At 44.8% G+C, this 23,216-nt stretch overlaps 1 protein-coding gene across 1 annotated transcript in view; it reads right to left on the minus strand.

Annotated features, from left to right (window-relative positions):
- SERINC5 (serine incorporator 5) overlaps positions 1-23,216 on the minus strand; it is a 68,855-nt gene that overhangs the window by 24,248 nt on the left and 21,391 nt on the right. The window contains exons 3-5 of the mRNA XM_052647068.1: positions 3,262-3,440; positions 2,706-2,788; positions 1,144-1,237 (exon numbers count right to left, since the gene is read on the minus strand). Of these exons, the coding sequence (XP_052503028.1) occupies positions 1,144-1,237; positions 2,706-2,788; positions 3,262-3,440 (356 nt within the window). The remainder of the gene's footprint in view (positions 1-1,143; positions 1,238-2,705; positions 2,789-3,261; positions 3,441-23,216) is intronic.

Raw genomic sequence — 23,216 nt, forward strand, 5'->3', positions numbered from 1 at the left:
GTGCTATAAACATTTTTAACGTTGGCATTTGGGTGCATACTCTAGTATTTACCAAATAATAGAATGACTAGCAGTATCTTTTTATTCATGCATCTCATGATTTGATCTTTAAAAAACAAAACAAAACCCAAACAAAACAACAACTACCAAGCTGCAGAATATAATCAGAATGAAAAGTGTTTTGAGAGAATGTGGACAGTATATTTTATGTTATCCAAAATTAAAAAAATAAATTCACATTCATATAGAACTTTCAGATTTCCCCTACCCCAAAACAGTATAAAATAACATGATGCCTAGAAAATCTACAAAATAACAAGAGCCTTACTAGATACAGCAGGCAGTTATTTTCATTCATATGTTATAAAGTCAGACAGAGCAGTTAAGGCAGACAGAGCTTTGCCCAGAGTAACAAAGTCACCTTGGCCTTAGCACTGAAGAAGCTGGACCCTTTTCTAGTCATTTCCTCAACGTAGCTCAGCAAGAAATAAAATGAGCCATTAATACTCTGGCATTTGCCACACATCTTGGGACGTGAATCCTATTTTTAAGGCACTTAAGTGTCTATATTTTTAAAAGTCAGGATGGCTTTCTAAGTGAGCACAACAAAAGGTCCTAATGAAGGGGCCCTTCTTTTCTTAGGCAGTTGAGAAGCAACAAAATTATTTTTAAAGAGGAAAGAACTAGTCCATTGAATAGCCTTTGCTGAAAGTGAACTTTCAGCTCCAAACTACTTTCTTCTTAGTCTGCCAAGGATGGGGGCCTAAGATAAAGCTCACTCAATGTTTTTAGCCACTGACACAGCACACAGCTGGGCTGCGAGGCTTCAGCAAGCAGGGGGGTTGCCCGTGGCTAAGTCTCAGAGTCCAAATGAGAGGGTGTAGGGGAAAAGGGAGAAAAAAGTGAAAAGAACTGATGCAGGAAAAAGAAAGGTAGGAATGAGAGAAAATCAGTGTGGGAGAGGAGTGAAGGAAGAGGTTCAGAGAGCAGGGGGAAGGGAGAGAACCAGCAAAAACCAGTTTTGGTGTAAGCAGGCTGCTAACCCCTGGCAATACGACTCAGGGTAGGGCCTCTGTCGACACTGGGCACTTCCTCTGGGCCAGAGAGTGAGTTCACGTGGAAGCTTTCCACAAAGGCACATACCAGTTCTTGTTCCATTTATGCGCAAACTCCACAAGCAAGAGGAGCTGGATGACTATGAAGAGGAAGCCTCCGACGGCTCCCACATAGCGCCAGGCTGCAAAAGAAGACCGTTTGAACGGAGATGAGGTTACGGTCCCAACTGTCTAACTCAAGAGAGTAATGCCTATGGTTAATTCTTACCTCAGGCTCCCTGTACTGCTAACACACTGAATTCCCATACAACTGTACAAGGTGGGTACTACTATTATACCCGCTTTACAGATGATAAAAACAGAGTCTACATAAGCTGACCAGGTCCTGCAGCCAGTAAAGGATGTGAGCACAGGCAGTCTGGCACCACAGCATCCAAGCTTCACCTCCATGCTATAAATAAATGCCAGATACCTTAACAGATGTAGTTAATTCATAAAAGCAACAACAACCTCCCATTTAAAATAAAATCACACATTGCCAGAAACACCCAAGATCTGAATTTTACTGGGGAGAGAACCATCAAGGTTCAGTGAAGAAATGAGGTTCAAACTGGAGTCCTACCTCTGGCTCAGCCACAAAGCAGCTCAAACCTTGGATGAGCACCTCACATCTCTGGGTTATCTATAAAACAACTGAGCTGAGCTAGCGGACTAACTGTTAGGTCCCCTCCATTCTAAGTATATTATTCTAATATATACAAGGACCTCTGTGGGGACTAGAAAACTAGTTACAGGCATTTTAGGTTAAAAGACAACTTGGATACAACTTCCTTAAGGAATGCATAGAAGCAGTGTGACCCTAAGAAACTCGCTGGACCTGGCATGTGGCTCTTTGAGGACCTATGCTCATTCATAGAGTGAATACTTTCACTATCTTGATTAGGAAAGTGAATCCATTGCGTTTGAACAGTGCTTTGAAACTCTGAAACGCAGGCTTTATTTTTCCCCTCCCCAGCTCAAATAAAGAAGGGCCCCTTGTTTCACTTATGATTGAATGCTTCATATTAAATATTTCTGGTAGATTCCATCGATAAGGATATACAATTGAATTGAATATAACTGACTGAATAGAGTTAAATGTTACACAGTCTCACACCACTCAGGTTTAGACATAGCCTAGAGGACCCCACTATCTTAGACACAGCTACATCTTAGACATAGCCTTTTTTAGCCCACTATCGCTGCAGCAGATTTAAAGCTGCTTAGAAGCCCTGAGTTTATGAGTAGGGCAGAAAGAACAAGGTCTCCCTGGTCACGCTGCTGACATGCTAAACTAGTTTTCAAACACGGCTTCCAAGTGCCTCGTTTTCTCTTCAGGCCAATAACCTTTAACTTCAATTCTTCAGCCAGCAGAGTAACTAGAGGTCCTGTCACCAATCCGGGGAGGTGCGGGTGGGGTGGGGGGTGTTGGGGGGGAGACAAGAAGTAGAGAGGGTGAATGAAGTGTGGGCTGGTGAGGCAGGTGTTTTTTTAAGCTATAAGAATGTTAGCAACCTAAACTACCAAAGGCACCCTGGACTATGCTTCGGAAAAATTTTACAAAGTGGGTGAAAACACAATAAATAGACACCCCCAACTCTCCATTCGTACCATTCAGAAAGGTCTCCTGATCTGGAATGAAGAAGGCTCCTGAGCACATGGCCCCCAACAGCAGAAGTTTAAAGAACCAAAAGCTGGAGGGGGAAAAAAAAAAAAACAGGAAATGTATTCAAATGATATTCAAGGAAGGACAAAAGACCTCTTAGAAGGTAAGTGTGTCAATCCATGATTCTGTTCACTTCAAATGGAGGGGAAGAAATTAAGTGACTGGGGACTGCCTCCTCCCATAATTAGACAGACTCAATGTTTGGCCTCTGATTCTGCCAAACCCTTTTGTTGCAGGGTGGAAATGACCTGGGGGAAGGTCTTGGTATGAGAAATAAACTCTTATCTCCACTGCATTTCTCATTATGGCATCAGGTGTCACAAACAGGAATTCGGTTCTTAGTCCACTGTGCGGTGAAAAGTGTAATTTCCACCTTCTCTAAAATCACTGTCAACAATTTCAAGTAGAGGAAAAGCAGTCAGAGGGTGTGACGAGTAGAAGACGCCTTGGAATGCTGCTCTGAGTTCAAGGAAAGGAGAAACGATCCCTGTGAAGACTCACCCATTGTGAATGTAGGCTCTACAGCTTTTACTGTTGTTGATATTCAAGGTCAGGAGGCAGAAGATGAAGAAGAAACAGGCCATTCCAAAACAGACTCTGTATACTGCAGAATACCCCACCAGCTTCTCACAGGTGTCACCAGCTTTAATGCCTTTACAAATATCTTCAAAATAAGGGATCTGAAGAAAAAGAGAGAAAGTCTTTGTTAAAACTACATAAGGAAGAGTTGGTGTGGTTCTTTCAGCCTGCAAGTCAAAATCCAATGTGAAATACACCATGTACCAAGAGAAATTAAGACTGAGAAGAAAGTCTCTCTTCCAAAGACCTTTTCCTTAATTTTCTCTGAATCCTTTTTAGAGATATAGCGCTCATAACGTACCACTCACCCTTCACTTACCCCTAATGAATTCTGAAATCCAGCATCAGAATTTTTGAAAGTTATGCTTATAATGCACGGGTATTTTTTCTTAAAATGTGTAAATATAGAGATTAAGCGCACATATGTCTTTATTTATGTAGGATAAACTCCTAACCTAGCAATGAAATCAATGGGTCAGGTAGTAGCTACATTTTAAAATTTCAAGCAACAAAGTCAAATCACTGTTTTCAAAGGCTGCATTTATATCCCACCAGCAATATTTGAGACTGCTCACATTCCCAGCCTGAGCACCACATTTAAGGGTTAAAAACCATGAAACTGTTTCAATGTCCATAGTTCTCATTACTAGTAAGGTTCACATCTTTTTTTTAATTTAATATATTGTTCTGTGAATTGGTGGTTAATAGGATTTTTACTTGATCCACTGGAGTTCTTTATTTATGGATCTTAATCTGATAAATGGTTTCAGTTCAGTTCAGTTCAGTTCAGTCGCTCAGTCGTGTCCGACTCTTTGCGACCCCATGAATCGCAGCACGCCAGGCCTCCCTGTCCATCACCAACTCCCGGAGTTCACTCAGACTCGCGTCCATCGAGTCAGTGATGCCATCCAGCCATCTCATCCTCGGTCGTCCCCTTTTCCTCCTGCCCCCAATCCCTCCCAGCATCAGAGTCTTTTCCAATGAGTCAACTCTTCGCATGAGGTGGCCAAAGTACTGGAGTTTCAGCTTTAGCATCAGTCCTTCCAAAGAAATCCCAGGACTGATCTCCTTCAGAATGGACTGGTTGGATCTCCTTGAAGTCCAAGGGACTCTCAAGAGTCTTCTCCAACACCACAGTTCAAAAGCATCAATTCTTCGGCGCCCAGCCTTCTTCACAGTCCAACTCTCACATCCATACATGACCACAGGAAAAACCATAGCCTTGACTAGACGGACCTTAGTTGGCAAAGTGATGTCTCTGCTTTTGAATATGTTTATTCCAGTATAATTAGAAAGTTTTAATATAAAACCCACTTACATTATCAGAATAATTAAAAACTTACATTATGAGAACAAGCAGCACATTTCTATTAATGTCAGAAAATAAAGATTTACTGTTTAAAAAAAAAAAAGAGAAAAATCTGCTTCTTACCAGCATCAAAGCTGAACACTCTTCAGAACAGAAAATGAGTTGAAAAATCACATTTAGCCTTTACTCACAAAACAAAAACTAAAACCAGCGAGAGAAAGGACAAAACACTAAAGGTAAAGCTGAAGCATGATAATTTCGTTTATTCTACAGAAAAGAGCCTAAGCAATGAGGTTATTAAAATTTCCATCCGAGACCTAAGATCCCACAAGTCACCTAGTGCAGCCAAAAAATAAAAATTTAAAAAGTTTTAAAATAAAAGATTTCCATAAACAGAAGGAAGACTAAATGTAATTGAAGTTCATCTTCCTCCCTGAGGATTCTCTCCCTCAGAAAAGATCTGCAATCATTACTATACCTGGATCTCAAATATGATTTTTTTTTAAATGAGTGTCTTGGGCAAAAATGCATTGCTACTGAGATCCCATTATAATAGTTCTACTTTCATGCATAGCTATAAAATATTTCATAAAGAAATACCAAACATTTTGTGGTCAGCAAGTTCCTGCAACTCCAATTTTTTTAGATCACAGCAAGATGTAAATGCACAAAGAGAGATATTGCTATTATTTTTTGACCAAGCCAGGTAAAACACAGATTGTCTAGTTAAATTTAAATGTTGTATAAATAACAACTAATTTTTAATATAACAATATTTTGGGATACAGTTAGACTAAATATTGAATGGGGCATACTTATACTAAAAAAGTATTCCTTGCCAAGAGATAAAGCTCAAAATAAGGCATGATCTTGGTGAGAAGGGCCGGGTATACGCCACGCCAAGAAGTCTGGCTCCCACACTGTAAGGAAAGGGAAACAGCTATTTAAGCTGGAATGCCTTTGGCTACAAAGTGAAGAACATGTGAGAAAAGGGACAAGTTTGAGGCAGGAGGATTTGAAGGCCACTGAATTAACAGTCCGGGTAACAGTTGAAGAAAGGAAACTAGTAGCAGAAAAAATACAAAGTCTATGGGTAGAAGTCATAGTTGGCAGGACTGAAGGATAGCGAGAGGGTTCTTATCTGCCTTTTTAAAGTTTTTAGGGTGGAGGGGGAGTAGGGTTAAAGCGAAAAAGGAAAGTGAAGTTGCTCAGTCGTGTCCAGCTCTTTGGGACCCCATGGACTTGCAGCCTCCCAGGCTCCTCTGTCCATAGGATTTTCCGGGCAAGAGTACTGGAGTGGGTAGCCTATCCCTTCTCCAGGGAATCTTCCTGACTCAGGAATTGAACCCAGGTCTTCACATTCCAGGCGGACGCTTTACCCTCTTAAGCCACCAGGGAAGCCCTAGGAACTGAAAAGAGCTCTGGGAGTTTGTTTTTAACATATAGGGTTGGAAGCACCCTGGAGCATTCCAGTGAGAAGGTGAGTCTGGAAACTGCTTGAAAACAGTGATTAAGATACAGGATGCACCCCCACCAGGTCATGAGAGACCTTAGCAAGGGCTTTCTGAAGGAGTCTGAATTTTCAGCTGTTTCATAGTGAGTGAGCAAATTCACACGGTTAAAATCTTCATCTGCTGAAGTCATGGGGGACCCCGTACAAGTGAATGTTTCAGAGCCTGTAGCAGGAAACAAAAGCTGCACCCTATGAGTGGTACTGGTAATAAGGAGGTTCAGTTCAGTTGCTCAGTCATATCCGACTCTTTGTGACCTCATGAACCACAGCATGCCAGGCCTCCCTGTCCATCAAGTGGGCCTTAGGAAGCATCACTACGAACAAAGCTAGTGGAGGTGATTGAATTCCAGTTGAGCTATTTCAAATCCTGAAAGATGATGCTGTGAAAGTGCTAAGCATCACTACGAACAAAGCTAGTGGAGGTGATTGAATTCCAGTTGAGCTATTTCAAATCCTGAAAGATGATGCTGTGAAAGTGCTGCACTCAATATGCCAGCAAATTTGGAAAACTCAGCAGTGGCCACAAGACTGGAAAAGGTCAGTTTTCATTCCAGTCCCAAAGAAAGGTAATGCCAAAGAATGCTCAAACTACCGCACAATTGCACTCATCTCACACGATAGTAAAGTCATAAGGAGGTAATATTGCTTTAAATTTGTAAAAGGAGGCACCATGCCTCCACCTTATTTGTTTTATTCATATGGTATTTACTGCTCTGTAATATTCATTCAGCTCTTCCCCTACCTTCTCTGTTCCCCCTATCAGCAAAGCTAATCCGTTTTGCACAGCACCCCGACACTCCTCCCATAACATGCATGTCAGTTCAGTTCAGTCACTCAGTCGTGTCCGACTCTGCGACCCCATAAATCACAGCGTGCCAGGCCTCCCTGTCCATCACCAACTCCCGGAGTTTACCCAAACTCGTACATTGAGTTGGTGATGCCATCCAACCATCTCATCCTCTGTTGTCCCCTTCTCCTGCCCTCAATCTTTCCCAGCATCAGGGTCTTTTCAAATGAGTCTGTTCTTTGCATCAGGTGGCCAAAGTATTGGAGTTTCAGCTTCAACATCAGTCCTTCCAATGAACACCCAGGACTGATCTCCCTTAGGATGGATTGGTTGGATCTCCTTGCAGTCCAAGGGACTCTCAAGAGTCTTCTCCAACACCATAGTTCAAAAGCATCAATTCTTCAGCACTTTATAGTTCAACTCTCACATCCATACATGACTACTGGAAAAACCACAGCCTTGACTAGACAGACCTTTGTTGACAAAGTAATGTCTTTGCTTTTTAATATTCTGTCTAGGCTGGTCATAACTTTCCATCCAAGGAGTAAATGTCTTTTAATTTCATGGCTGCAGTCACCACCTGCAGTGATTTGGGAGTCAGCTTCCCTTTAATTTACCCAGTCCATCTTTCCCAGTCAGATTCTTCTCCACCTCCCTACCCACACCCAATTCTCTCTTCTCCTCAGATCAGTTCAAGAAGAATGCTCCTGCCAGCAGGCATGAGCACCCACCCTGTCATCCCCCACAAACTCCCCTCCCCCAAACCCTTACTTACTGTGCCTGGGGCCCTTAGGCTCATCAAAGGGTGAGTGTGTGGCACTGTATATCTCATCCACAATAAAAGTAGGCAAACAACCCCCTACTCTAAATACTAAGACCTGCCTTATGCTCTGTGGGTGACTCAAGTCGTCTAGCTTTCAGCATGTGGTGAATATTTTTGGGTAAAGAACCTCCAAGTAGAACAAGCTGGCAGGATTTAGCAACGGGAATTTGCTCTGATTAAATATTTGCTGTTCCGAGCTCCATCCCAGTTTTAGAAAAAGAAAACATACATCACACACAGATTCCACACTGTGGGCTGGAGGGGATGGGCCTGCTAAGGATGTTGCCTCTTAGGTCTGGCTCTGGGCATCCAGGGACACTGCATCTGTGTTGGTTCTGTACAGACCCGAGGGCAAGGAGATTCCTCCCAACCACTGAGCAACCAAACTCAAAGTCACAAAGTATCAGTGAGAATAAAGAGCTCATGCGGACTTCCAACCCTAACTCCACTAATAACTTGGGAAAATTACACACGCTAGCTGAGCCTCAGTTTCCCTATCTGTACAATGAAATAATACTGCCTTCCACCTCATGAAGCTGCTCTGAGAATTAAATCAGTGAATCCTTGTAAAAAGGGCTCATCACAGTTCTTGATCCATAGTAGCCATTAAGCAAACGTATTTAATTCTAAAGTTATTATTTAAAAAAAAAAAAAAAACTTTGGGGGGAGGAAGTCAGGCACATTACATGAACCCCTGATTGGCTGATGCATTCTGATTTAAACAAGAGGGGAGATGAACATCTTAGAACTCAGTAGACACTCTATTCACTTTACCAAAGGATTCATACTGAAAGATACAGTTGAACTTCTGTATAACTGCCAGTTCTGCATCTATGGATTTGACTAACCACAAAAAAAAATTAAAAAAAATTTTTTTTCCCCAGAAACTTTCAAAAAACAAAACTTGAATTTGCCATGTACCTGGAACTATTTACATAATATTAGATATTTTAAGCAATTTAATTAAGTATTTAATTAGATACAGCAATGATTTAAAGTATATAAGAGGATGTGCCTAAGTTATATGCAAGTGCGTTTTATATAAGGGACTTAAGCATCAGTGGATTTTGATATCCAAGAGGGTCCTGGAACCAATCCCCAAAGGGATACCAAGGAACAATTGTACTGGCAACTTTCAATAAGGTGAACCTTTCCCTGGCACATCTATATAGGTATACCTCAGAGATACTGTGGGTTTGGTTCCAGATCAACGCAATCAAGCAAAGAGCACAGTAAAGCAAGCCACATGAATTTTTTGGTTTTCCAGGGCACATAACAGTTAAGTTTACACTAAACCGCCGTCTATTAAGTGTGCAATAGCATTATGTGATTTTTTTTTAAAAAAGCATTGTTTAAAAATTTAATAATATAAGATTGAAAAATATTTTATTGCTAAAGAACACCAATCATCTAAGCCTTTGGTGAGTCATGGCAGTAACATCAAAGATCACTGAACATGTAACAACAGTAATGAACAAGTTTGAAATACTGCAAGAATTATCCAAGTGCGACACAGAATGAGCAAATGCTGTTCAGAAAATGGCACACTGATTCACTTGCTCGAGGCAGGGTTCCCACAAACCTTCAGTTTGTAAGTAAAGCACAACAAAACAAGGTATGCCTGTATAAGAACTGAGTTCTAAAAACAGTACTCACTACCTGTCTTTCAGAGACCTAGTCACCACTCAAAAGAAAATATATCTGAACTTCCAAATCAGGGAAGACATTTCAAAACATCAACACAAGTATTAAGCCTAGAGATGTTTGCTAGAAAATCCCCATGGCTTGTCTGTTGAGGGGAGATGCTGGCTATGCCCTTAAAACAATTTGAATCTTAGGCAAATAAATGTGAAGAAATAATGGCAGGGTTAGAAAGGCCTATAGGTCTAGTTGGCCAGGGGCCCACATGATATAAACTTAGAAATAAGGAATAGAATTTGGGAGTGGTTCTTACAGAAATGAAGAGGAAAAGGAGCATCATGTCCCCATAACATTATTTTAGAGAGATGAGTAAACGGCACATTAGCAAAGCTAATGAGTCTTTAGTTCAGTTCAGTTCAGTCGCTCAGTCGTGTCCGACTCTTTGCGACCCCATGAATCGCAGCACGCCAGGCCTCCCTGTCCATCACCAACTCCCGGAGTTCACTCAGACTCACATCCATCGAGTCAGTGATGCCATCCAGCCATCTCATCCTCTGTCGTCCCCTTCTCCTCCTGCCCCCAATCCCTCCCAGCATCAGAGTCTTTTTCCAATGAGTCAACTCTTTGCATACGGTGGCCAGAGTACTGGAGTTTCAGCTTTAGCATCATTCCTTCCAAAGAAATCCCAAAGCTGATCTCCTTCAGAATGGAGTCTTACCTTCCATTATATCAAATTTTTAGGACATTGAATGAAACCAAGCTGCAAAGAAAGCTTGGGGAGAGCTGAGCAGGAGAGATATCACAAAACCTAGAACTAGATCTACAGGTTCTGTTTAGTATCTTACTTGAAATAAACTTCAGGACCAAGACTCTCTCCCCTTTCTGACATTCCAATTATTTGTAAACTTTAAAAGGCAGTTTAGTTTTCTCTGTGGGAAAATTCCAGTGTCCATGACAGTGGACCCACCCATGTCTGTTACCCACCCATGAACAGGAGTTGCAAAACGGGGAAGGCTAAAATCAGCTTCCATCTTCCCCTTGACGGCTTCTAGCAATCAAGAGTCATTTCTCTGTAAATTATTACCTTTGAGGCCCTTTCGGGATTGTGGGGGCTATTTTTAAAAACAGTAACCACCAGGGACTTCCCTGGTGGTCCAGTGGTTAAGACTCTGCACTTCTAAGGTAGGAGGCGCAGGTTCCATCCCTGGTCAGGGAACCAAGATCATCGCACGTGCAATGCAGAGCAGCCAAACAAAAAAAGAGTAACCACCAGTACTCACAGCTCTCTTGTTCAGATTTCTAAATATTTTTAAGAGAAAAGTTTACAATGTGTCATTATTAAAAGTCGTATGTGGGTGCTCAGTTGCTCAGTCCTGTCTGACTCTTTGTACCTTCATGGACTGTAGCCTGCCAGGCTCCTCTGCCCATGGATTTCCCAGGCAACAATACTGGAGTGGGTTGCTATTTCCTACTCCAGGGGATCTTCTTGACCCAGGGATCAAACCTGTGTCTCTTGTATCTCTTGCATTGGCAGGCAGATTGTTTACCACTGAGCCACCTGGGAAGCCCATTAAAAGTTATAAGGGTAACTAAAATTCCACTGAGCCTGGTTTTATTTGACCCAGTCACCTCTGCAGTCAGGAACTTAATGTCCTCAATAGTAACTCCCCAGGATCTCAGAAGCATGCAAGACAGAGACGATGCTAGAGTTCACAGCTCCCCCTCCACCATGAGCCTTTCAGGATCAAACCACCACAAATATGATTAGATAGTTAGAAAACAACTCCAATCACAAACTTCAAATAATAAGCTTTCAATTGAAACAAGACAACTTGCAGAGAACTGACTAATAATGATGACATGAGGGGCTCTTCCTCAGAAGGGGAACAGGGGGCAGCTACCATCAATCTGCTCAGGGAATTAGGATTTATGAAGGCAGAATGTACAAAGAACCACTCCACTTCCTAACCTTGAAGGAGGGATAAGAGTTAATCCCAGCGAAAACTCATATAAAGCTTCAATGAGGCAACAGCAGTGGGGCTTGGGGCCACGGAATACCCAGGTCCTATGTGCTGACTGCTGTGGCCTATGATGGAAGGCAGAGGGACCAAGGACCAAGATTCCCCATTTCTAGTTTGGCGGCGGGTTGGATGGTGGGCCAGCAGCGGATAGGAAGCACAGGAGAGGGGCGGTTTCAGGGTGCAGGGGCAGTAATTCCCTTAAGTATAGGCTTCCAGAATCACGGAGGAATATGGGCAGATGGCGAGAGAGCAGGACTACAGAAGAGGACTGGTAGGGGCCAGAAGAGATGGCAAAGGAGGCACTCAATGGAATAAGTAAATTTACCAGGAGAGGAACCCAGGTGGAGGAGTGGGGGATGAAGGAGACACAGCTGGGAACAGCCCAGAGAGCTGAGGAATGCAAACATTCAGGGACTGGGAAGAAGGGGTAAAAAAAAAAAAGAAAAAAAAAAAAAAAACAAGAAAGAAACTGAAAAGACACAGAGCCAGAGAGAAGCTGAGCCAGCAGTGTGTGTCAAATACCACCAGCTGATGAGATGCCAGAAGTAACATTGGATTTGGCAACAAAGAGTCATTTGGGGCAGTAATCAGAATATTCTCCAGAGCAGAGACTGAAGGCTGGGGAGAGCAGACAGTCCAGGGGGCTGGATACTGGGCAGGAAGTGACCCCAACAGGCCTTTCACCCCTGCTTTCAAGAAATTTAACTGCAAACCTAAAAGTGCATCATTCTAAAATATATTTATTTACCAATATACAAGCAATCTGGAGAAGAGAAGGCCAACCCACTCCAGTATTCCTGCCTGGAGAATCCCCTCGACAGAGGAGCTTGGCGGGTTATAGTCCACGGGGACACAAAGAGTCAGATAAAACTAAGCGAGTGAGCATCCATACAAGCAACACATATTTACATTCTTGTTGCCGAGGAAAATGTAAATTACAACAGATACAGGTAACTGAATCTCCCTAACCATCATGACTCCAACTCTAACCTGACTGCTTCCAGAGGGGACCCCTGTCACACTTCCTTGTAGGCCCTTCGCTCTGTTACTCCCCACTCAGTATGTCCCACAGATTGTTGTATGTTCAACACATAAATCTATTTGCAACATTTTAAACTGCTACATAAAGAAAGCTGCTGCTGCTGCTAAGCTGCTTCAGTCGCGTCCGACTCTGTGCGACCCCATAGACGGCAGCCCGCCAGGCTCCACCATCCCTGGGATTCTCCAGGCAAGAACACTGGAGTGGGTTGCCATTTCCTTCTCCAATGCATGAAAGGGAAAAGTGAAAGTGAAGTTGCTCAGTTGTGTCTGACCCTCAGCGACCCCATGGACTGCAGCCTACCAGGCTCCTCCGTCCATGGGATTTTCCAGGCAAGAGTACTGGAGTGGGGTGCCATTGCTGAGCACTGAAGAACTGATGCTTTTGAACTGTGGTGTTGGAGAAGACTCTTGAGAGTCCCTTGGACTGCAAGGAGATCCAACCAGTCCATCCTAAAGATCAGTCCTGGGTGTTCATTGGAAGGACTGATGTTGAAGCTGAAGCTCCAATACTTTGGCCACCTCATGCAAAGAGCTGACTCATTGGAACAGACCTTGATGCTGGGAAAGATTGAGGGCAGGAGGAGAAGGGGACAACAGAGGATGAGATGGTTGGATGGCATCACTGACTCAATGGATATGGCTCCAAGAGTTGGTGATGGACAGGGAGGCCCGGTGTGCTGTGGTTCATGGGGTTGCAAAGAGTTGGACATGACTGAGCGACTGAACTGACTGAAACTACTATACAGAAGTCCACAGCCCAGACCCACGGTAATTTAGTCTCTATGACCCTAGTGGCAGACATTCACACTGTCTGAGTTTTCACCCTTAGGAACAAGGTATAATCGATAGTGCCCGTATGGTGGGTATCGCATGTCTCTCTCTGCACATGTAGAGGCTTTAAGGAGGACTGACATCCAGAAGATGAATGCTGGATCAGGAAGGTGGTTAAATTTTAATAGACACTGACAAACTCTTCCCAGGGAGGGTTGAAAACTCTAGGGTAATGGGTGACAGGGAGAGCAGACAAGACGAACAGAAGAGCCAGCGGAGCCCCCAACCCCATCTCGGAGCCAGGAAAGCCTCTGCTGCTCCCACAGGGCCAGGTTCTCAGTAAGCACTGCCCCCCACAATCAAGGGGAAAAGGGGGGACCAGGGCCCTGAGTCCAGAAAACAAATCCATACCTAAGCCCAGAGAAAAAACTGCAGCTGTGGAGGCCTGGACTTTGTTTTAGATGGAAGACACAGTTACTGACACACACTCTCTCCCGCAGGATGCAGGGTCTGATAGAGGAGTCTCTGCCCGCTGAGAGGAGCAAAGCCCACTGACAGTTCTCTCTTGAACACTCAGATGCTGGGGTTTCTTTGAAAAAGACCAAGTGTCTAAACAGGCAGGGCTTTCTAGTCAGACCGCTTATCAGTGGGAAGATGTGCTTATGGCCTAAGTGAGCAGCACCAAATCAGCTAACTTCCCATTGAATGTGTGAACAGGAAGAGCCTGGTGATCTGAATATGCAGATCCAACCACGCTCATGGCTGTTTTCTGTAAACAGCCACTGAAAGTCCAATGAAATGGGAGTTTACAGGTGTATTCTTCATGCACACTATATGGTATGCAAATATACCTAGATATCACAGCACAGGGCTTGGTCATTCTCATTCATATCTACTATGTACAGGTATGCTTCTAGGTTATGGAGATTCAAGCAGCAAATAAAACAGATTAAAAATCTAAGCTAGGGCTTCCCTGGTGGTCTAGCGGTTAACAATTCGCCTGCCAGTGCAGGGTACACAGGTTTGGTCCGGCAGTATCTCACATGCCACGGAACAACGTGCGCCCCAACTATTGGGCCAGAACTCTGGAGTCCATGCTCTGCAAGAAAAGCCACTGCAATGAGAAGCCCGCGCACTGTAACGAGAGAGTAGCCCTTGCTCTCTGCAACTGGAGAAAGCCCGAGCACAGCAGCGAAGACCCAGCACAGCCAAAAATAAATAAATGAATAAAGAAATATAAAAAAAATCCAAGCTAACAAGGAGCTAACTTTCTAAAGAAATGCTAGCCATGTGAGCTCTACTTTACGGCTATTTCAGGCATTTTCATGGTTCAATTTTGACTATCCACATTAGTTAGTCCATCCTAAAGGAAATAGACCCTGAATATTCACTGGAAGGACTGAGGCTGAAGCTGAAGCTCCAATCCTTTGGCCATCTGATGTGAAGAGCCTACTCACTAGAAAAGACTCTGATGTTAGGAAAGATTGGAGGCAGGAGGAGAAGGGGGCAACAGAGGATGAGATGATTGTGTTGCAGGAAGGAGGACCCCTTCCAGGGCCCGAAACTGGGCTCTTCTCTAACACTCGGAAATGAATTGTCCGAGGAGACACATGTGCTGACAAAGCAAGAGACTTTATTGGGAAAAAGCACCCGGGTGGAGAGCAGTAGGGTAAGGGAACCCAGGAGAACTACTCTGCCGCATGGCTCACAGTCTTGGGTTTTATGGTGATGGGATTAGTTTCCAGGTGGTCTTTTGGCCAATCATTCTAATTCAGAGTCTTTCCTGGTGGCGCACGCATTGCTCAGCCAAGATGGATGCTAGCGAGAGGGATTCTGGGAAGTGGACGGACACGCAGTGTCTCCTTTAGACCTTTCCCGAACCCTTCCGGTTGGTGGTGGCTTATTAGTTCCGTACTCTTTATCAGGATCTCCTGTCATAAAACAACTCATGCAAATGGTTACTATGGTGCCTGGCCAGGGTGGGAGGTTTCAATCAGTGTGCTTCCCCTAACAGTTGGATGGTATCCCCGACTCGATAGACATGAGTTTGAGCAAACTCTGGGAGATAGTGAAGAACAGGGAAGCCTGGAGTGCTGCAGTTCATGGGGTCACAAAGAATTAGACACGACTTAGCAACTGAACAACGACGACAATCCATGATTTTGCCTTAGGTAGGCACAGAAACCTAACGTTCCCCAAAAGATGGAACTCTACTGTGAAATGAAATATTCCCCGCTCTACACTCAAGTCTCTTTCAAATGCAAATATCTGAGCCTGAAACAAAGCCAGCTGTTTGGAAGCCATCCGCTACTTCCTCCCCGTTAGAGCTGAGGAGCTGGTGGAATGTGAGAGGTGGCCTCATCGGACACCCCTTACAGTAAACGGGAGTAGGAACTGAACAATAAAGAAAGCAGGTCTGGCCCCAGATAGTTAGAGGCATATGAAAGAAACGATTTCAGCAAACCCGGAGACTTGCATTTTCCCATACGTAAAAGATGGCTGAATCTCTTCACGTGACAGATCTGGCTTTTCTTAAGTGTGTGCTTGCTCCATTCCTTCAGTCCTCCTTGCGACTGAAGAGTCCTCTTCAGTCCTCTACCATGGACTAGCCCCCAGGCTCCTCTGTCCATGGGATTCTCCAGGCAAGAATACTGGAGTGGGTTGTCATTGCCTTCTCCAGGGGATCTTCCTGACCCAGGAATTGAACCCCCATCTCCTGAGTCTCTGCATTGCAGGTGGATTATTTATCCACTGAGCCACCTAAAAGTGTGAAAGTTGCTCAGTTGTGTCTGACTCTTTGCGACCCCAGGGACTATACAGTCCATGGAATTCTCCAGGCCAGAATACTGGAGTGGGTAGCGTTTCCCTTCTCCAGGGGATCTTCCCAACTCAGGGATCGAACCCAGGTCTCCTGCATTGCAGGCGGATTCTTTACCAACTGAGCCACAGAGTAGTCTTTCAATATTCAGACTACCTGCCTCCTTGCTGCAAACTTGTACATAGCCTGGGTCCTCCCCTGCCTCCTCAGAGTCAGCTCTCTCAGGATTGGCTGAGATGCTGTCTCCCGGGCTCAAGTCCTAACATTCCCACTGAATGAAACCTAACACTCAAAGTTTGCACATGTTTTTCCGGTCAACACTACCAAACCTACACCCTCCAGATTCTGAGAGCCCCTGGTCACTTGTTCCCCAATTCTAGGGCTAAGACCCCAGCCACACACACAGTTCGGTTTCTGGCCCACCATCCTTCTCATTTTACACTGGACCAGGAATTGGGGGCCCCCAGGAGAAGAACTGGGGTACCCACATACTCATTTTCTCCACCCCTACTTCCCCCAATCACCAAAATGCTTGGAATGGCTACACAGAAAGAAGGGCTGATTATTATTATTAGTATTATTAACCTGTGAATGATTTACCATGTATCTCAAAAGGCCAGGATGAGTAAATCCATCACGAGTAAAAACATCATGCCGTTCAATGTGTCTCACTAAATTTATTGCTGTGTTGTTCTTGCCTAGTCAACCCAGAACATGGCTCATACAGCCTGGTATCTGCAACTTAATCAGGAGCTCCAGGACCCTCAGCACAAAGTTTAGCCCATTCAAGCTTCCCCTTTAGGGAAAGGGGGGAACAACTGCGTAGGACACCAACTGGGCCACTGAGGTCAACCATGGGCCAGCACAGCAAAGGAAAGCCTGTGGGTCAGAACCAGCCAGCTCCTGTTTATGTAAATAAAGTTTTATTGGAACACAGCCATGCTCATTTGTTGGTATTTTGTTTTGGCTGCAGAGTTGAGTAGTTGCTAAGGACCACAGGGCCTTCATAGCTGAAATGTTTACTAGCTGGCTCTTTACAGGAAAGGTTTGCCCAGCCCAGGACCAGGAAGTAGAGCTGAGGAGCTGTGCTAACTGCTGAAGTGTAAATTAGCATCTCAAAGGCAAATGACAACTTACTCTACAGATCAACAGTCAAAGGAACAGCAGACAGGCAATCAGCTCTACTGGTCGTGATCCATTGGCTGTGGTCCTCCCCTGAGTGTCCTGCCTTCTCTAGAGCATGCCCTGCTGCCCCCCAAATGGAACTTGGTGCTTTAAGTGAATTAAATTGTTCATCTGCCATATGTTATTTTCAGGGCTACAGCTTAAGGGTTTAATTTGTCTGTCTACAAAAAAAAAAAAAAAAAAAAAGCTTCGTGGAAGGGGTGGTGGAGGACATGTCTTTGAGTTCAGCGCTTTTTTTCTGTGGGTCAGAAGCCCACATAGTAGGAAAAAAAAAAAAAAAAAACCTCTCATCTGTTATACAAACACGACTTGTGGAACCAAAAATAAAACCCACACTGATGAAAGCCGGCGTGTTGCAAGATATAATTTTAGACTTAATTTTAAGACTGTAGAAACAGCCTCACTGAAATTTAAAAACCACAACCTTGCTTCCCCGCCGCCCCAACCCTCCCAGCAAATACCTAACCCCTCTTTGTGATTAAGCTCAACCCTGCTTTAGAGGGCAAAACACTCTAAGCCCTTTTACAAACCTCCCACCTCAACTGGACTTCCAGTTCCCCCACATAAGGATAGGGAGAAAGCATTCCTGAGTTCTGGTGTGACCCCAAGGGTCAACAGAAGGGAGCGCTAAGCTGACACCACCATCTCTGATAATCACTAATGGAATTCAGATATTTTTAACTTTCAAACACAACCACGTGCACATGTGGCCTGATGCTAGGGGCGCCTTCCTCACACACAGAAAGTACATAAGGAGGCCCAGTTCTCACGCCCGCATCCCATGCACCTGGCACAGTGCTTGGCACTCACACAGGCAGGAAAGAAGGGAGGGTGGGAGGGAGGGAGGAAGGAATCAGTTACATGACTTAAAAGATTTTTTTTTAAAACAAGAACTCAGATTACAGTTTAACCAAGTAACAGGATCAGTCTTTTAAACCCTTATCAAGTATCAAGACTCAACTATTCACAAAATGTATGTCTGCTGCTCACCGCCGCAATCTGAGGCTACTGTTTAATGTTGTGCCATTTGTCTGTGCCTCTGGCCCTGTCACAACAGAGCTGTTTCCAGCCATAAGACCATGTCTGTCCCATTTATCTGTAGAGAGCGTCAAGGCCTCTACAGATTGTTGCTTAACAGACGCTTTTGATGATGGCAGAAAAACGGGGTTAGGAAAATTTCAGTTCTCACATCTCATTGTACCTCGCCCACAGAGAGGTGCATCCTGAAACGGAGATCCTACTAACATCCAATTCTCCCCAAAAGCTTCTAGATAATGGATCTTCCAGACAAAGGACAATAACTATTGTTTCTTGTTTTCTGGCTCCTGGGGAGCTCATTATTACTGGACAAGGGTCAAACCTCTTTGTCTTTGGTTCAGACTCAAAAAGGCTCTCAGCAGGGTTTCACATTCGTTCAGATCGTTGCCTGCAGAACCAATCTGCTTCCCACCATCATTTCCCCGCATTCACTAAGTACTGAAGGCTGGGGCCTGAGCCACGAAAGAAGCGACAGATGGGGGGCCACGGGAATGGTCTTCTTTGGGTGGTGTTACGTCTGGATGCAAGGTGGACCTAAGATAGAATTGTTTGGAAACACATGTCCCCAGAGTCAGCCAACTGAGAGTGGAGGGGACCCAGAAGATTTAAAAGATGGAATCTCACTGCCAGCACACCCCTGGGTAACTCTGATCAGGCCACAGTAAGAATTCCCCCTCTGCAATCTACAGAGAACTTGAAGTTCAATGGCCCAGACCAACCTTTTAACCTCAGAAACACGCTGGCTGATCTGCTGGATACATATAAGGAACAACAGCAGCACAATGAACTCAGCAGGTGTTCAGAAGGAGGACTTCTGAAAAGCATTCTATCTCAGCTGAATTAAAAAAAATAAAAATAAAAAACTCCAGAATCAGATAACTGGGTCAGCAATTTTTTTTTGGGGGGGGGGGGCCCCAGGGGGTACTAAGTCAACACTTGTTCTAACACAAAACAGAAAATACCAGCTGAGACTATAGAGTTCTGGTCCCTATAACTTGAATACACTACAGCAATACCTGTTGCAAGGTCTCAGGTACAAGGTTCTGCTAACATTCAACCAGTAAAGACCAAAATCAAAGCAAGAGCCAGACTTCCCAGCTTGAGCGTGAATACCTGTCATTCTGTGCTATGACAAATTACATGGTGTTTGTGACCAAAGCAGAGTATTTTTCACTGCTGCTGTTTACTTTGAAAAGATGGTCACACCAAACACAACTTGAAGGCAGGTTCTATTTCACATGCAAAGCCACCGCAGAAGTAAACAGTAGATCTGTGGTTGCCCCTATTTTCTACTTCAGACTAACTGTCGTCCCTGGAGCCCAGCTTCTGCTTCTCACGGGGGAAGGAGGCTGGTGGGGAAGGAAAGCTAAGAAAGCTGCCGAGGCCCGTGTTTTCCAGAGGAGATGCTTCTCCCTCACCGTAAGTCCAGAAGGAAGGTCAGGAATCGTGAGGAAGGGTGCTTGCTAAGGCTTCTCCTGCTGCTTCTCAGCAACAGCCAGACCCGGCTGAACAGGCCAGAGAGGCGCCCCCAGCGGGGGTCCAGCAGTCCTGGGTCCTCGTCCAGCGCTACCTGGTGTCACGCCTTGGACAAGCCACCTCACTGCCCTGCGCCACCCCTCTCATCTGTCAAAAGAGACTGGTTAGGATTATAATGGAAGACTCTGCCACTGTGAAACAATGTTTTACTCAAATTATACTGTCAAAAGAGGGCAATATTTTCTGTGTCGCATGCAACACCACATAGTATCTGCTGTCTCTTCAATGGGGAGAAGACATAAATAGAAGCTGCATCCTTCCCCTCCTCCCCGCCCCCATCTATTATCTTTTTAACTAGATTCTTTAACTAGTAATTTTATTTCCTGTTGTTGTTGTTTTTTTTAATCCCCTGTGACTAGCAAGGGACCGGGAACAGGAGGGCTTTCCCCAAAACAATACTATCCCTAATGCTTTCATATTCCTAATAATGCACGCTAAACATAAAAAGTAGAACAGCTCATTACTGAATTTCAGCATCTCTAACATAGTGGATCAAAGCTCTGTCAACTCTAGGAACCACCAAAGCTGGCTAAATGTCACTGAACTGACCACAGGTGTACTCAGGAGAGCATTCTGAAATCTAAGTTTTTCTCTGAGGCAAGTAGCTTCTGCGTTCCTCTACAGCCTGTGGGGACTCTGGAATTTGAAAATGGAGTACCATCTGGGAGAAATACAAGTTCCAACAACATCCTCAGGTCACCCATGGGGATAGTTATCTAGAGAAAGAAGTCTGAGGGAAGTGAACATGCGAAGCCAGGGACAGGAGGGCAATCCAAGTCTCAATAAGAGAACTGGAATGAGACATCAGGAAGCCTGGCGGGCTGAAGCAGGACTGCCCAACAGCAGACTGGAAACCCAACACTTCATGACCTTTGTGGGGAAGTATGTGGTCAGCACTGGACCTGGAAAAAGTGGGGAGGATGACCTGTCAGGATCCCAGGCCTGTCCTGAGAAAAGCCTGCCTCAACCAGCAGACCCGTCAGGATGTGAACAACCAAAGGCAGAAATGAAAGCGCTGCTTCAGGGAAGGGATCAGGCCAGGACGTGACCTCTTCACTGCCTGCGGGGTGGGGGGAATCTCCAGATATGGATGTGGCTTGGAACAAGCCTGGCTATAAATAGTACTTCTTTATTTCATTTTCATCCATCTACTTCCAAATAATCTTATGCTAATACAGCTAATATACATGAATTTCCTATTAACACATCTTCTTCTCCTTCTAATGCACAGTGAAAATGACTGGGAAATAACAGGCCAAAGGTAATTTATATATCACCTCTAGGGGATGTGTTGAGAGAGACTGGATTTTCTGAATAAATAGAGAAAAATCCTTTAAGCCCATCCTGCTACCTCCATTCCAAGGGCCTAAATCCATAGCTGGCAGCCTCAACATCCATCCCTGTTCCCCTTTCCTTGCAAATTTGGACTTCATAATAACTGTAGAAATTGTGATTAGAACATATACTTGAAATTTGTTTAAGGTGGGGGAGGTGGTGACTGTAACCTGGGAGTGTAACTGAAAAGGGGGCCAGATTCAGATCCCATCACTGTCCCACTTCCACCCCACACTAGTCCTGAGATTGAGCAGTCCACTGGGTCCACCGAACCAAAGTGACAAGGACAATTTCTAAATGGCTCCTTGGATAAAAAACGCCCGATTCCAGCCAGCCAAGGGCAGACCAGCCACTGCAGAAAGGGGCTTCTCGGGTCCAGCCTGGGCCTGTGTGCACGGATCCGCACAGACCACTGAGCACACTCAGCAACCTCTCTCCTCATCAGGCTAGGCAGTGAGCCTGGGGTCCATTCTGATACATACAAGCCTTTTCACAAACTCATCAACTCAGAATTTAAGCTGTTTCAGGAGATGCACATCCAAGTGCCTTTCTTGGGAAGCAAGAAGTAAGGAGAGAGGTAAGCATTCAGCAACGGGGCCTACGGTGAGCTAGCAGGCTTGGCCCTCTAAAGGCAGCCAACCGCACATTACAAAAAAAAAAATCTGCAGGCCAAACAAGAAGAGCTTGTAAACCAACGAACAATTCCTAGGCTAGGAGGTTTTCAGGGGCACCTGAAATCCCTGGGTGTGGCCCTGGCTAAAGGGCGGGGCTGGGGCTGGCTTTTCTCAAGTTCAGGGAAAGAATGGAATTCAGAAGCTGCTTTTAAGACACTGAGGAACTGCAGCCTGAGGCAGCCCCTCACCTCTGGGATCTCATCCAGCCCTCCTTTTCTGCCTACGTTATCACCCTGTGCTGAAAAGAACCAAAATGCTCTTTTCATCCAATCATAGGGAGGATGCAATTTCACATTCCTACTCAGAGGAAAATGACCTAAACTCACCAGCAGAAAGTCAGGTATATAAAGTAAAACATGTCTCCAAAAGAGATCAAGTTAAGACTATAAAACGTTAACACTTTTTACAACAAAGGAAGGGACCAAAAAACCACTGCTATCCAAACCAAAGATCATAGTAGCTTCTCTTCTCAATACAAGGAATGATGCTTCAAATTTTAAATTTCAAGCAAACCCACACACACTACAACAACAACACAAACACCGGTCTTCCAAAATAGGGAAGATGTGTTTTGGTTCTGAAAAAAAAGTAAGACACAAAGCTTCAGCCATCTCAGGCACCACCTACCACCCCATCAATGAGTCAGCCTGGGGACCAAGTGAACACGGGTTGGAGGAGACGGATCTGAGACGCTTCAGTGCAGGGGCCTGCGGGCTCTTCCTAGCTGGACCTGGCACACAGCTCACAGGGAGGCAGCCCCAACGGCCATATATGCCCTTCCCTCCCTTTTCCAGCACTGGCTTAGGCTTCAGAGCGCCTACCCGACAGGAAACAAGAACAGCCCTCCTTCGCACAGCTTCCCAGGATGCCCAAACCTCAGGGTCAGCATCCCTCCACACAGAAGTTACATCTTGATTTGGTGGTGCCGGGCAGAAGGCTCACATCTCTCACCCATTTTGAGGTTGTTCTCCGATGTTCTACAGTGGATTTTTAATTCCCACAGGCATCAAATATCTCAAGACTATTTCTGAGTGAATTACACAGCTACTGACAATGATGACTTGCAATAAAACAGGTGGTATGTTCTGAGATGGGAAAAATGCTCACAGGAGAAGACAGAAATCACACCCAGGTCAACCAGCACAGCAGAATCAGAGTGCTCATGAGAAAGAGGAGGTTCCTAAGGGGAAAAGGGAGGACGTGTGCTCATCTTCTCCTGGGAGAACACCAAGATCTCAACTCGCTGCTGAACGATCACTGACAGGAGAATGCGGCAACCCACCAAAAAGATACCCCGCGACCAAGGACAAAGGAGAAGCCCCAACAAGACGGGAGGAGGGGCACAATCACGTCTAAAATCAAACTTCATATCCACCAGAGACTCT

The sequence above is a fragment of the Budorcas taxicolor genome, chromosome 10 (genome assembly GCF_023091745.1).
Source record: "Budorcas taxicolor isolate Tak-1 chromosome 10, Takin1.1, whole genome shotgun sequence".
In the NCBI taxonomy this organism is placed as follows: Eukaryota; Metazoa; Chordata; class Mammalia; order Artiodactyla; family Bovidae; genus Budorcas; species Budorcas taxicolor.